This window comes from Cololabis saira, chromosome 4 (genome assembly GCF_033807715.1).
Source record: "Cololabis saira isolate AMF1-May2022 chromosome 4, fColSai1.1, whole genome shotgun sequence".
Classification (NCBI taxonomy): domain Eukaryota; kingdom Metazoa; phylum Chordata; class Actinopteri; order Beloniformes; family Belonidae; genus Cololabis; species Cololabis saira.
This window is the reverse complement of record NC_084590.1, coordinates 33,788,674-33,801,264: the sequence shown is the minus strand read 5'-3', so window position 1 is coordinate 33,801,264 and position 12,591 is coordinate 33,788,674. Positions and strand designations below refer to the sequence as shown.

The 12,591-nt window shown below is 39.0% G+C and overlaps 2 protein-coding genes across 2 annotated transcripts; one reads left to right on the top strand and one right to left on the bottom strand.

The window, feature by feature from the left end:
• Window positions 1-814: 814 nt before the first annotated feature.
• Window positions 815-3,491, top strand: lim2.3 (lens intrinsic membrane protein 2.3). The gene is made up of 5 exons (XM_061720384.1): window positions 815-972; window positions 1,575-1,767; window positions 2,812-2,961; window positions 3,050-3,184; window positions 3,285-3,491. The coding sequence occupies exons 2-5, from the start codon at window positions 1,593-1,595 to the stop codon at window positions 3,344-3,346; spliced, it is 522 nt and encodes a 173-aa protein (XP_061576368.1). The 5' UTR covers window positions 815-972; window positions 1,575-1,592; the 3' UTR covers window positions 3,347-3,491.
• Window positions 3,492-3,904: 413 nt separating this feature from the next.
• On the bottom strand, window positions 3,905-12,207 carry hspa8b (heat shock protein family A (Hsp70) member 8b). The gene is made up of 9 exons (XM_061719543.1): window positions 12,132-12,207; window positions 9,071-9,280; window positions 8,781-8,986; window positions 8,335-8,487; window positions 7,421-7,976; window positions 6,519-6,721; window positions 6,220-6,418; window positions 4,469-4,701; window positions 3,905-4,384 (listed from the first exon to the last, which is right to left on the bottom strand). The coding sequence occupies exons 2-9, from the start codon at window positions 9,273-9,275 to the stop codon at window positions 4,199-4,201; spliced, it is 1,941 nt and encodes a 646-aa protein (XP_061575527.1). The 5' UTR covers window positions 9,276-9,280; window positions 12,132-12,207; the 3' UTR covers window positions 3,905-4,198.
• Window positions 12,208-12,591: the final 384 nt, after the last annotated feature.

Below are 12,591 nucleotides of genomic sequence, written 5' to 3'. Positions count from 1 at the left end.
GATTTCATTTTTCTTATATGAAATAGAAAACGAAAATAAAAGCGTATTTTGAATCTTTGTTAAATCATATTAACACAGAAAAAGAAAAAATGCAGTGTAATTCAATATTTGTTTTTTGTTTTAAAAGGAAAATCAAATAAACCAATCGTTTTTTGTTTTTTGATTCCCACTCATGACGGAAAAATCCAATGACCAAAAGATACACGGACCTTTATTCTGCTTTGTTACTTTTGATTTCATAATTATATATATATTTCCTTGTAGAAATGTCAAAGAAATTTTCCATGAGTTATTTTTAATGAATTCTTCTGTGATGACTAAAAGACTTGACTTGAAAATGTGAAACCAAATGCATAATGAATTCAGGAACCCACAATTTGTCTTTCATTTTAAAAGGACACTGCAGTGAATTTAATTTCTGTAACACCTTCATTATTTACACCACATGCCTGAAAGAAGACATGTTTGATTGATTTTATGTAAATGTATTGATTTCAGTAATAGTCAGCTCGGTACTCTCTGGTGCAGAAAAATTGTATTTAAGGCAGAAATAACCCTGATGCTTAATGGAAATAACATTACTCTTTTCTTCAGCAACACTTTAACATCAAGTGAAATATAATTTAACATGACTGACCCCTTCTTTCTACAGCAAACCCAGGCCATGAGTTTACTGTGTGAGGTTGTGGAGCATTTTGAATGAAAAGCCCCGTGTCATCAGTATTACGGAGATGTGCGCACCGCTATAACAGTTTTGTATTTTCAGCAAATTCCCTAAAACACAAAACTCATCCTCTGTGATTGGTTGTGGCCTAGCACGCTCCATTGTTCCATCAGCCCGTTTGTTCGCTTGGTTTCCTAAGCACAAACAAAATTTTCCTGCCATCCTGGGCAATATTGGCCTCCTCTGTGCTTTGACAACCCGAAAAATTGGATTCTCTGACTTTTTCTAAGGGAAATAATAAGATAAAGGTATGTAAATCATTATGAAAGGTTAATGTGTAGTGTTATGTTAATGTCTGTGTAATATTCAGCATTTAATGAAGATAGAAATTGATTCTCTAATTGATTTGGTAGTTAGCCTTTTGAATTTCTTATTTTATTCCTAAAACAAAGGTCCACTTTGCATAAAATATTCCAACCAAATGTCATATTTTATGGATACCCAACTAAATTTAGCTTGAGGAATATTCTAAAGCTCATTTTACACTGTTTAGCATGTTGTGTTTGGTATTCCTCAAAAGTCATCAGACTCTGTCAAAATTTCACACACTTATGAGTGGAGTTTAAAAATATTTATCAGCACCAAAGGTGTCTGCAGAGACGGCGAGCCTCCAGTCTGACACTCGTAAATGTTAACAACTTATCTGACTGAACTGTCTTGCCGTACCATGCCATATTTGCCATTTCCTGAATACATCTACACAATGTTTTATTTATATCCAGCGCTGCCACTCGCTCTGCAACAGAAAGTTTTCACTGTAATTGGGAAGGCAGCGGCAGCCAGATGTGCCGAGGCCCTGACCCGCTCTGTTTTCTCTCTATTGCCCTATATGTGTGTGTGTACGTGTCAGTCAGTGTATTTTAGCAGGATGTACAGCTTCATGGGAGGTGGGTTGTTCTGTGCCGGAGTTGGGAACATACTCCTCATTGTCTCCACGGCAACAGACTATTGGATGCAGTATCGTCACTCCAGCAATTACATGCACCAGGGTCTGTGGCGCTACTGTGTGCCTGGGAAATGCATGACACACACAGACAGCATCGGTAAGACCGTGTAGCTACTCGTCTTCTACTGACATGTGTTCAGACCATCCACATGAGTACTTTCCTGGCAGCGTCTCTGTGACCCTGATCAACACTTCCCTCACTGTTTTTTTGTCCTTAATAAATATTAATATTATTAATAAAATACAGCTGAATGTAGTTGATATTTAGTTTAGTTTTAGTTTATAGTTTATTGTTTTGCACAGTTTTTAAAAAATATACAGGAACTATCAATGATAAACACTATAGGTGCAGGAAGAGGCCAAAAACCCAATGGGCTTATTTGAAGCCTCCACCGAAGATATTAAAATTTCATGTCAAGATTAACATACAAAAAACAGAAAGTAAAACTACACAAAAGTGATGGCAAACTAATAATGCAATAAATAATAAAGAATAAAGACAAAAAATAAGTGTGTGTGAGTGTGCATGGGATATTGTTTTTACAACTTATATTATATTGACTCCTGAGCAAATAAGACTGTCCATGTCACTATGAGTGAAACACAAAAAAACAAAAAGAACATAGATACATAAACAACAATACATTGGGAAAACAGTTACAAAACAGCAGTCAAGTGGTCCTTCAAACGTCTTTTGTAATATTTCAGAGAGGACGAGCTCTTTGCCAAGTGGGAAAAATCATTCCACAATTTAGTGCCCCTAAATCTCACCGAAAATTGACCTCTGCAAGTGAGAAATTTAGGAGGATGACGATCTGAGGATTGTCGAGTTGAATAAGAATGAATCTCTGAATTTAATTTAAAGTAAGTCTTGAATATTGCTAGCATATGAATTATTTCAGGAAAGTGTGTATTCTATTTTATACATCAGAGTAAAGGATTTTCATTTGTACTTATCAGGTCTGAAAGAGACTTTCCCAAGTTATCAAATCCACTAGATGGCAATCTAATGCTGTCTCTCCTGAAGCATGGCAGGCACAAAGGACTGAAAAGGAAACATACTCAGAACTATCAATGACATAAATTGGATGTGTACAAAGACTTGTGAGTGAATATGTCAGGTCTCTCCTTGCTTCCACAGCTTACTGGGATGCCACTCGGGCCTTCATGATACTCTCCCTGCTGGCTTGTTTCATTGGCATCGTGATTGGCATCATGGCTTTCATCCACTATTCCTCCTTTGATGGGTTTGACAAGACATTTGCAGCCGGCATCCTCTTCTTCATCTCCTGTAAGCTCATCTCCACTGACAGTAAGGTGGTGTCTCCTTCTATTGTTGTGAAATGAATCTCACCAGTTGTGATTCATCTCTTGTGCAGGCTTCTTTGTGTTGCTGGCGATGGCCGTGTACACCGGGGTGACGGTGAACTACTACGGTAAACGCTACAGCAGCTGGAGATTCTCCTGGTCCTATATAATGGGCTGGGTGGCAGTGGTGCTCACGTTCTTCTCAGGTACGCGTCCTAGAAGACAGACTTTGCAGCTGAAGCCGGCATGTTGCACTTCTCTGGTCAACACTAATATTATTCTCCTCTCTTTTTCTTTTTTCTTAAGGTATCTTCTACATGTGTGCCTACCGGATGCATGAATGCCCAAGAAACTCAAACTCACGCTGACCTGCTAAATACTTCAACCTACATGTACCAGCACCGGTCCAGAACATATGGCTAATAGGAAGAAACACCAGCGTGAACTTGTCAACCAGTTCTCTTGGATATTCATGAACGAGCAAAACGAGCAAAAATAAATAATAAACACGCATCTGTCTGAATTCTGTTTCCACTGATACAATCACAGTCGGGTATTCGAGCACTGAACATGATGGATCTCAGGAACCACGGCTAGATGCAGGATGAACATTTTCTATGTGAGGAAAAGATATGTGAGAAATCTGTAAGCCACTTGGTCAAATGATAGTATGTGCAATTATCATTGCGAGATCTGAGTTTTACGATACATCAGTGTCAAAACAACCAATCAAGTCTTCAAGATTTTTAAAAAGGGTTTCCTGTGTCCCCTGCTTAGTTAGAGATTTAAATGTATATGTCAAAGTCACAATATCAGCCAAACCTTGTAACTTGTTCAGTGGATTCAAATAGTATCACTCCATCATACATTCTACAATAGGAATAAACAAATACAGTAAGTCCAAAGTTATAATATTTTATTGTCTCATCTTGAAAGACTTTGTGCAACAGAAACAGCTTCAGCTTCATTGAATAACCAGAGTAAACACACTTTAATAATAACATTAACTAGCTTAAAGTGTGTGCATGTCATGAAAAGTGCTTAGAAGAAATCACAGTGCAAGTGTTGCCTTGAGTGTCATACGAAAGAAAAAAGGACAAGAAAAGTCTCGCCAAAAAACTGAAGTAAAAGCAGCTCCTCACAAGCTTGGGTAATATTGAAAACATGAAAAATCTCACAAGGCAAAGAGGCATCTTCATGCATGTTCAATCTCCTGTAGTTTAGTCCACTTCCTCGATTGTGGGGCCAGAGGATCCTCCTGCTCCAGGAGCCCCACCCGCTCCAGGGAATCCCCCGGGCGTTCCCCCGGGCATTCCTCCTGCATTTTGGTACAACTTGGTCATGATGGGGTTACACACCTTCTCCAGCTCCTTCTGCTGATGTTCAAACTCATCTTTCTCTGCAGACTAAGAGAAAATAAAATAACAATTTGTTTCCAGTTTTACCATAGTTTTGACATGTTAAGCTGCAGAAACCACACAAGCCCCCACCTGATTCCTATCCAGCCAGCTGATGACCTCGTTACACTTATCCAGAATCGTCTGCTTGTCCTCATTGCTGATCTTGTCCCTCAGCTTTTCATCCTCCACGGTTGACTTCATGTTGAAGGCGTAAGACTCCAGGCCGTTCTTGGCTGACACTTTCTCTCTCTGGACATCATCCTCAGTCCTGTACTTCTCTGCCTCCTGGACCATGCGCTCGATGTCCTCCTTGCTCAGGCGACCTGGGTAACAAAAAAAAAATATATATTTTTTTAATGATGGGTTTAATTTTAAAGAAAAGCAGGGTTAGCTACTGTTAATGGCCGGGTTTCCCAGATCCAACCTCTCTTAAGGATTTAAGAGAGGTTCAAAGAAGGTTTGAACTAATAGAGAACCCTAAGATACGGGTGTTTCCCAGATGACTTCTTAACACCGTTCTTTAGTTTCGCTCTTTCAGAAGCTCTTTGGAGCAGCTGTCCGGTTCTGAAACCAAATCAATCGATGCCAGGCAAATCGATCACCGATCACTATCAGCGCATTTTCACACGCAGCACTGCTACCTAACGCACTAATTCCCTGCTGCCTGTGCGTTATAATGAAAAATTAAGATGATAAATATAATTCAATGACCCTTTTTCATCCAAACGGTGCGTTACTCCGTTATTTCTGGCTACAGTGAGGCTTTTTTTCCCCACACGCAGAAACCGGGATGAAACGTGGTGGGCGTGTGTGTGCGTTCAAAAACATGAGCCAAGAGAAGGCGAGTTTCGCAAATCGCAACGTGGAATTACAGCAATCCCTGGTTTTTCGCAGGGGTTATGTTCCAAAAAGAACCCGTGATAAGTGAAATTCTTTTTACAATTATAGAGGGCTTCAGATTGCAGAGATCATCCCCGCCACGCACGTATTCCTGCTCTTCTGATGCTGCTGCATCCCGCAGGTGGGTTTTTTCAAGAGAAGAAAATAGTTATGGGTCGTTGTCTTCGCTCTTTTTTCTTCTGGGCAAAAAGATTCTTTAATATAAACCGACACCATTGATTATATTTGAGACTGTAATGAACGATTCATCAAAGGATCCCGTTGATCAGCTGCTGCTTCCCTGTCATCACATAGGGGCTCGGGCTCGGGCACGGCGCAGGTGTCCCGGCTGCCTGACAGCCCGGTCCGACACACGTCCAGGGGACTGAAGTGCTGACGCACGAATGCGTTCATAAAAACAGTTCTGCTTCGCGCACGGTGACGCGGTTGATTTGCAGCGAGAACACGCTGTATAGCAGCCAAATCATCAAATAAATGATATTCATGATGATCGTTTTATTTGTGCGTAATGCATAAAGCATATACAGGAACACACTTGTTATTCCTTATTTTTCTTTTTTTTTCCCCCTTTGCTGTCACCAATAAATGCTAAACAATATAAATCTAAAGTATAAAATAGATCAAAACTTGTGCGGGGTGCATTGTTTTAATATCTCATTGCTTGGTGTAATATTGTTTTGCCTGACGCGGCTGGATCTGTGAGTCTTTGTTCACTAAGATGGTTGTAAAGACTGGGTCAGCAGCATCTTTCATTTCCTTCTTAATGAAAGAGATACTTAAGCTAAGAGCGACTCTGGGAAACGCGATTTTCTTTCACAGGCTCCTTAAGAAGGTTTGAAAGAAGTCTTTCGCTGTTAAGAACTACTTAACTGATCTGGGAAACCCGGCCAATATGATTTCAACCTCAAATTAGAGTCCACAAGGTTTTTGTTCCAGGTTACCTTTGTCATTCGTGATTGTGATCTTGTTCTCTTTCCCAGTGCTCTTATCAACTGCAGACACATTCATGATGCCGTTAGCATCAATGTCAAAAGTCACCTCAATCTGGGGAACCCCTCGAGGAGCCGGAGGAATTCCAGTCAGATCAAATTTTCCCAACAAGTTGTTGTCTTTGGTCATGGCCCTTTCACCCTCATACACCTGCAAACGCACAGGTCAAAGGATACAAAAAGGAAGGTTAACTCATCAAATTTTTTCCGTATTTGTGTTTGAAGTAACTGAAGGAAAACAGCGGTCTTACCTGAATGAGCACACCGGGCTGGTTGTCTGCGTAGGTGGTAAAGGTCTGGGTCTGCTTCGTGGGGATGGTAGTGTTTCTTTTGATGAGCACAGTCATGACTCCACCGGCTGTTTCGATGCCCAGGGACAAGGGGGTTACATCCAACAGCAGCAGGTCTTGCACATTCTCAGACTTGTCACCACACAGGATGGCTGCCTGCACAGCTGCAGAGCAAACAGGTGGAAATGAGCTACAGACGTCTAGAAGAGTGTGTGCAGAGGTGTCAAAAGTATTCACATTCATTACTCAGGTAGAAGTATTGATACTAGAGTTTAAAAATACTCCTGTAGAAGTTTAAGTATCAACTCAAGTTTTTTATGTATAAGTATAAAAGTACTGGTTTCAAAACTACTTAAAGTATAAAAGTAAAAGTAATGTAAGGGGGAAAAAAGCCATTAAGGACAAAAGAAAATGAATGCATCTTAGTATAATGCAAATATATTAAATAACCATATATGTGTACTATTGAGCATTAACATGTGTTTCAGAGAGCAGAAGATATGATGACTAGTTGCCTATAAGTATTGTAATGGTGCAAAAAGTCAAACTTCAGAGGCATGTTATCATTTATCCTAACCTTTATTGGAATGTACATCCAAGTTTAGTTGCAGGAATCTGAGGGAACGGATGTAAGAACAAAACTGGACAAGAACATCTGAAACAACCACAACCAAATTCACTCTATCCGGATGGAGCAATTTAACTCGATAGTTTTTTTTTAAGGCCGAAATGAAATAGAGTAACGAGGCTTTTTTTTTAAATGTAAGGAGTAAAAAGTACAGATAATTGCGTGAAAATGTAAGGAGTAAAAGTAAAAAGTTGTCTGTCTAACTGTTATATTTACAGGCACATGTGGCTCATACCTGCCCCATAGGCAACTGCCTCATCAGGGTTAATGCTCTTATTGAGATCCTTCCCGTTGAAGAAGTCCTGCAGCAGCTTCTGGATCTTTGGAATGCGAGTGGAGCCTCCCACCAAGACTATGTCGTGAATCTGAGCTTTGTCCATCTTTGCGTCGCGGAGAGCCTTCTCCACAGGCTCGAGTGTCCCTCGGAACAGGTCTGCATTCAGCTCCTCAAAACGAGCCCTGGTGATCGAAGTGTAGAAATCGATGCCGTCGTAGAGGGAATCAATTTCGATGCTGGCCTGAGTGCTGGAGGACAGCGTGCGCTTGGCTCTCTCGCCCGCCGTGTGCAGACGACGAACCGCCCGCTTGTTGTCGCTGATGTCTTTCTTGTACTTGCGTTTGAACTCAGAGATGAAGTGATTGACCATGCGGTTGTCAAAGTCTTCACCGCCTAAGTGCGTGTCCCCTGCTGTGGACTTCACCTCAAAGATGCCATCCTCGATTGTCAAGATGGAGACGTCAAATGTGCCGCCGCCCAGGTCAAAGATGAGGACATTTCTCTCAGATCCAACCTAGAATTTAAAGATGTTTGACTGAGATTTGACCTTTTATTTTACAAAACAACTAAACACTGCTACAAATGGTCTTTTTAGGATATTTTTACAACCTCCAAAATAGCCTACTATTTTGCAAATGTGACATTTTAAATTATACACAGAAGTACAGGTGCCTTCACAAATAAAAACTGAACCTTAAATAAATGGCGGTCCTGAAAACCCCAGTCAGTTAATCTACAACTTTAATAATTCTATGAATTTCTGGCCTTTTACTGAACAACAGGGCGCATAATGAGCAAAAAAAGTAATTCAAGGAGAAAATGTACTTGGCAAACGATACATTGCAGAAAGCTATGGCTATGGATTAATGTACCTTTTTGTCCAGGCCATAAGCAATAGCCGCAGCAGTCGGCTCGTTGATGATACGAAGGACATTAAGGCCAGAAATGGTTCCTGCATCTTTGGTAGCCTGGCGCTGAGAGTCATTAAAGTAAGCAGGCACAGTGACCACAGCATTTGTAACAGTCTGCAAGAAATGGAGTTACAACAACATGTTACAATAATTCAATTAGATACTGATTTTTAACTGTGATTGTGAAGTTTTTCTTCACAAATTAAAAATAGATGTCTAGTCTATTGACGTTACAGGGCTTTCGGAAACACAACACAAGTTATACATTCTGTTTTTATTCTTATTTACATGACTCTATATAGTGACAGCACTGGGTCTGTATTACTGCCAATGCAGCAGGAAGGATTAAAAATTAAAAAATTAAAATTTTAATTGTACACAGTAAAAAAGCAAGTACGCTTGGGTACCTTGCCAAGGTATGCCTCTGCAATCTCCTTCATTTTAAGCAACACCATGGAGGAGATCTCTTCTGGGTAGAAGGTCTTGGTCTCACCGTTGTACTCCACCTTTACTTTTGGGCGTGAATTGTCATTAATAACTGTAAAGGGCCAGTGCTTCATGTCTGACTGGACAACACTGTCATCAAATCGACGTCCTATAAGACGCTTCGCATCTGAGAGGAAATAAAAGATGCAATGAATAAGCAGAAACTAAAGTCACTAATCATACTCCACTTAAAAAGGAAAAGACATCGTACCAAATACTGTGTTATTGGGGTTCAGAGCCACTTGATTCTTGGCTGCATCTCCAATCAGCCTCTCGGTATCAGTAAAAGCGACATAACTGGGTGTGGTCCTGTTTCCTTGGTCATTGGCAATGATCTCAACTTTGCCATGCTGAAAAACTCCAACGCAGGAGTAGGTGGTGCCCAGGTCGATGCCAACTGCTGGTCCTTTAGACATGGTTTCTGAAAAGAAAATAGATGAGTCATGAACCATGCGGTGGCACTCACCCTGCCCATGTGATGACAGATGACTGTGGGCAGCTGCCGTCATCTACATCATTACTATGGCGTAACAATTCTATAATCAGAGTATGACCTGCTAAAAAAGAAGCTTAAATAAAAGAGTGAAGGAAAGGACTACAGCACTTGCTCTTACGCCTCCTAACGTCTGACAACAACGGCCTTTATTATGGCAACAAACAGGGTGGGAGGCATCGACCTATCCCAGCAACAAAGCCTCCTGTAGCATAACAACAACCCTTTTATTTGATAATTAACTGTTCTGCAGACTTACTTCCTGCCTTTGGTTTACAGTATGAGAGAGTACAGTATATAACAAGAATTAGTGTAGCTACTTGTATCTTTACTAATTTGCTGTTTTCATTTGAGAAAATAAAACTAAAATGTAAAAACGACATGTTTAGACACTATCATCCTTGAAACAATCTGAAAAATAAAAATGTTATGGGAAAAGGAATCAGACACAGTTGTCCAGATAAAGATAGGTGTAACTTCTTAGAATAGCCCCAATGTTAACTGTTACTACAGCAGCAGATCATAATACACAGTAATGTTAGCCGAATGTTAGGCCACAGGGGGCATCATCAGTGATATTTATAATGGGAGCTGGTGGGGCTGTAGGCTAAAGATGAATCAACTCACTCACTTGTAAACTACTGTTTTAAAGCAGCATTGACTGTCACAATCTTGATTATTTTGTAATTAGCCATTACAGGAGATTAGTAGCTGTAGCACCATTTGGTGCCCCCCATGAATCCACTTAGGAAACTGCTGTTAAATATTTTAAATTCAGTGTGAAGAAAATCTTTACTCAGTGATGCAAGGAGCAGGGTCTTTTCACAGACTAGTGTAAAATCTCCTGGAGAGAGAACTGGACACCACCTGCTGGCCATGAAGAAGAATGTAGGCTCAAGGTATATCTGGCATCAGTTTCTACCTCAAATGCCAGGAAGCTCTGTTTATATACAACTTTATGGTGGAACACAGGCAAGGCCACTGCAGTAAAGATGAGCAAGTACTCCTATACAACACATGATCACAATAATCCATGAATATTCTGCCAAACATCTCTCTTTAACATGAATTTAAACAATGGTAAAATGCATCTCTCAAATTAATATATTGGTCAAAGTTTCTTAAAACAGTGCTTAAGATCTATCTCAAACTTATTTGGTGTATACTGACCATTTACTGCCTGTAACAGATTTAACCAATTATGACTAAATTTGATCTCAAATGTTGTGTCCCCTGCAGCTTTTATGTTTGGCATGAAATGTTATTTGGAAATAAAACATGAAACAAGCGTGCATGCTCTTGATTGTGTTATCTCGTGCTGTTAACTGAGGTTATGTCATGCCATGAGTTCTCTGCTGTTATTAGTCGTTGTAAGTCTCCTTCGGGGGGAAGGGGTGTGGCAGACGCTTCACACACACTTGGAGTACTGGAGGAGACTGCATCTCACATTTTAGCAAGACAGAGAACTTTCTGGCCTTTTTTTTTCCTGCAGACAGGTCCAGAAAAGCGGATGTTTTGAACTAGTTATTTAGTTCTAGTACAAAGTTATTTCTAGGGTCTACGTAGTTTAAATGCAATTCATCAATCTGTTGCTCACTGATTTTCATAAAGAAACAGCCGGTTAAGCTAACTATAACTTAAATTGCCCTACATTGTATATATATATATATATATATATATATATATATATATATATATATATATATATATACATATACATATACATACCGGTATATATACAGTATATACATATATATGTATACATATACATATACAACTCGAGTACTGTATATATATATATATGTATATATATATATATATGTATATATATATATATATATATATATATATATATATATATATATATATATATATATATATATATATATATACCTAAATGGTAAGCAGGACTTTATTCCAGACAACGGAATCACAACTGACAACAGAAACTGACAGCTGACAACTGCCACAAAACTTGCGTTGCTAAGCAACCATAAAACGCCCCGTGACCACCATATGTATATACATATACGTATATACGTATATATATACGTATATATATATATATATACGTATATATACATATACATATGTATATACATACATATACATCCCTTATGTCATTTGTCATTTCATCAATGAATGTTGTTGCTATCTCAACATTTAGAGTCATCACCAGAAAAATAACACCAGAAAAATTACTTATTTGACAATTTTCACCTGTTTCAAGTAAATTTTCACTTGAAATAAGTAGAAAAATCTGCCAGTTGGACAAGATTTATCTTCTCATTACAAGCAAAAAAATCTTGTCCCACATGCAGATTTTTCTACTTATTTTAAGTGAAAATCTACTTGAAACAGGTGTAAATTGTTGTTTTTTCCAGTGATGAGTCTTGTTTTAAGTGTAATGAGATTTTTTTGCTAAAATGAGACATTTTAACTAGAAATAAGACAAATATTCTTGTTAAGATTTTGAGTGTTTGCAGTGATCCATTTTACTTATCCTGTGAAGGACAGAGTCATATTGATAAGTTCAGAAAACTGTTTTTTATTTTTGTGTTTTGATGTATTTGATGTAAGCCCAGTGGATATCTATAGCTTACAGAAGGCTGCATTTAACTGCTGCTATGTCATTCCTGCAGTTTTGCTGCAGGTGTTTTGGTCAGTGCTATTATTTGTAATATATTATATTATTTGTAATCAGCACAAATTATCTGTCCCCATATGATTTTTTTTACAACTCGAGTACTGTACATAAACAAAACTTTCACCTACTCACCATTCAGATCTGCCGCGGTGTCTCGTCCCGACGCTCGTAACTGATACTGTTGTCCAGCGCTGCTCAGCCGCTCCGGCCGCGAGTCTCTGCTTCTGTGCTCTGTCCAGCGGCCGCGCCCCCTCAAACAAGCTCCCGCCTAGAACTCTCTGGAACAGGGGAGAATCCTCCGCTTTAAACGGGCCAATAAAGAAATTACCTGCTGCTCTACCTCAACAGTTGCTACCAGGAAAACGCAAAAAAAAAGCTCCTTTAAAAGGGACATTTCCAGCAATTTCTAGCAAACGGGAGAAAAGAAAGATCTAGAAGGATCTAGTACTTCAATGGTATGGAACGCCGTTTTATTAAAAATTAAATAAATACTTAAATTATTAAATATTCATTTAAATAAATAAACAAATAAATATGACAATGACATTTACAAAAAGCATCTTAAATTAATAAATATTAAATGAAATGAATT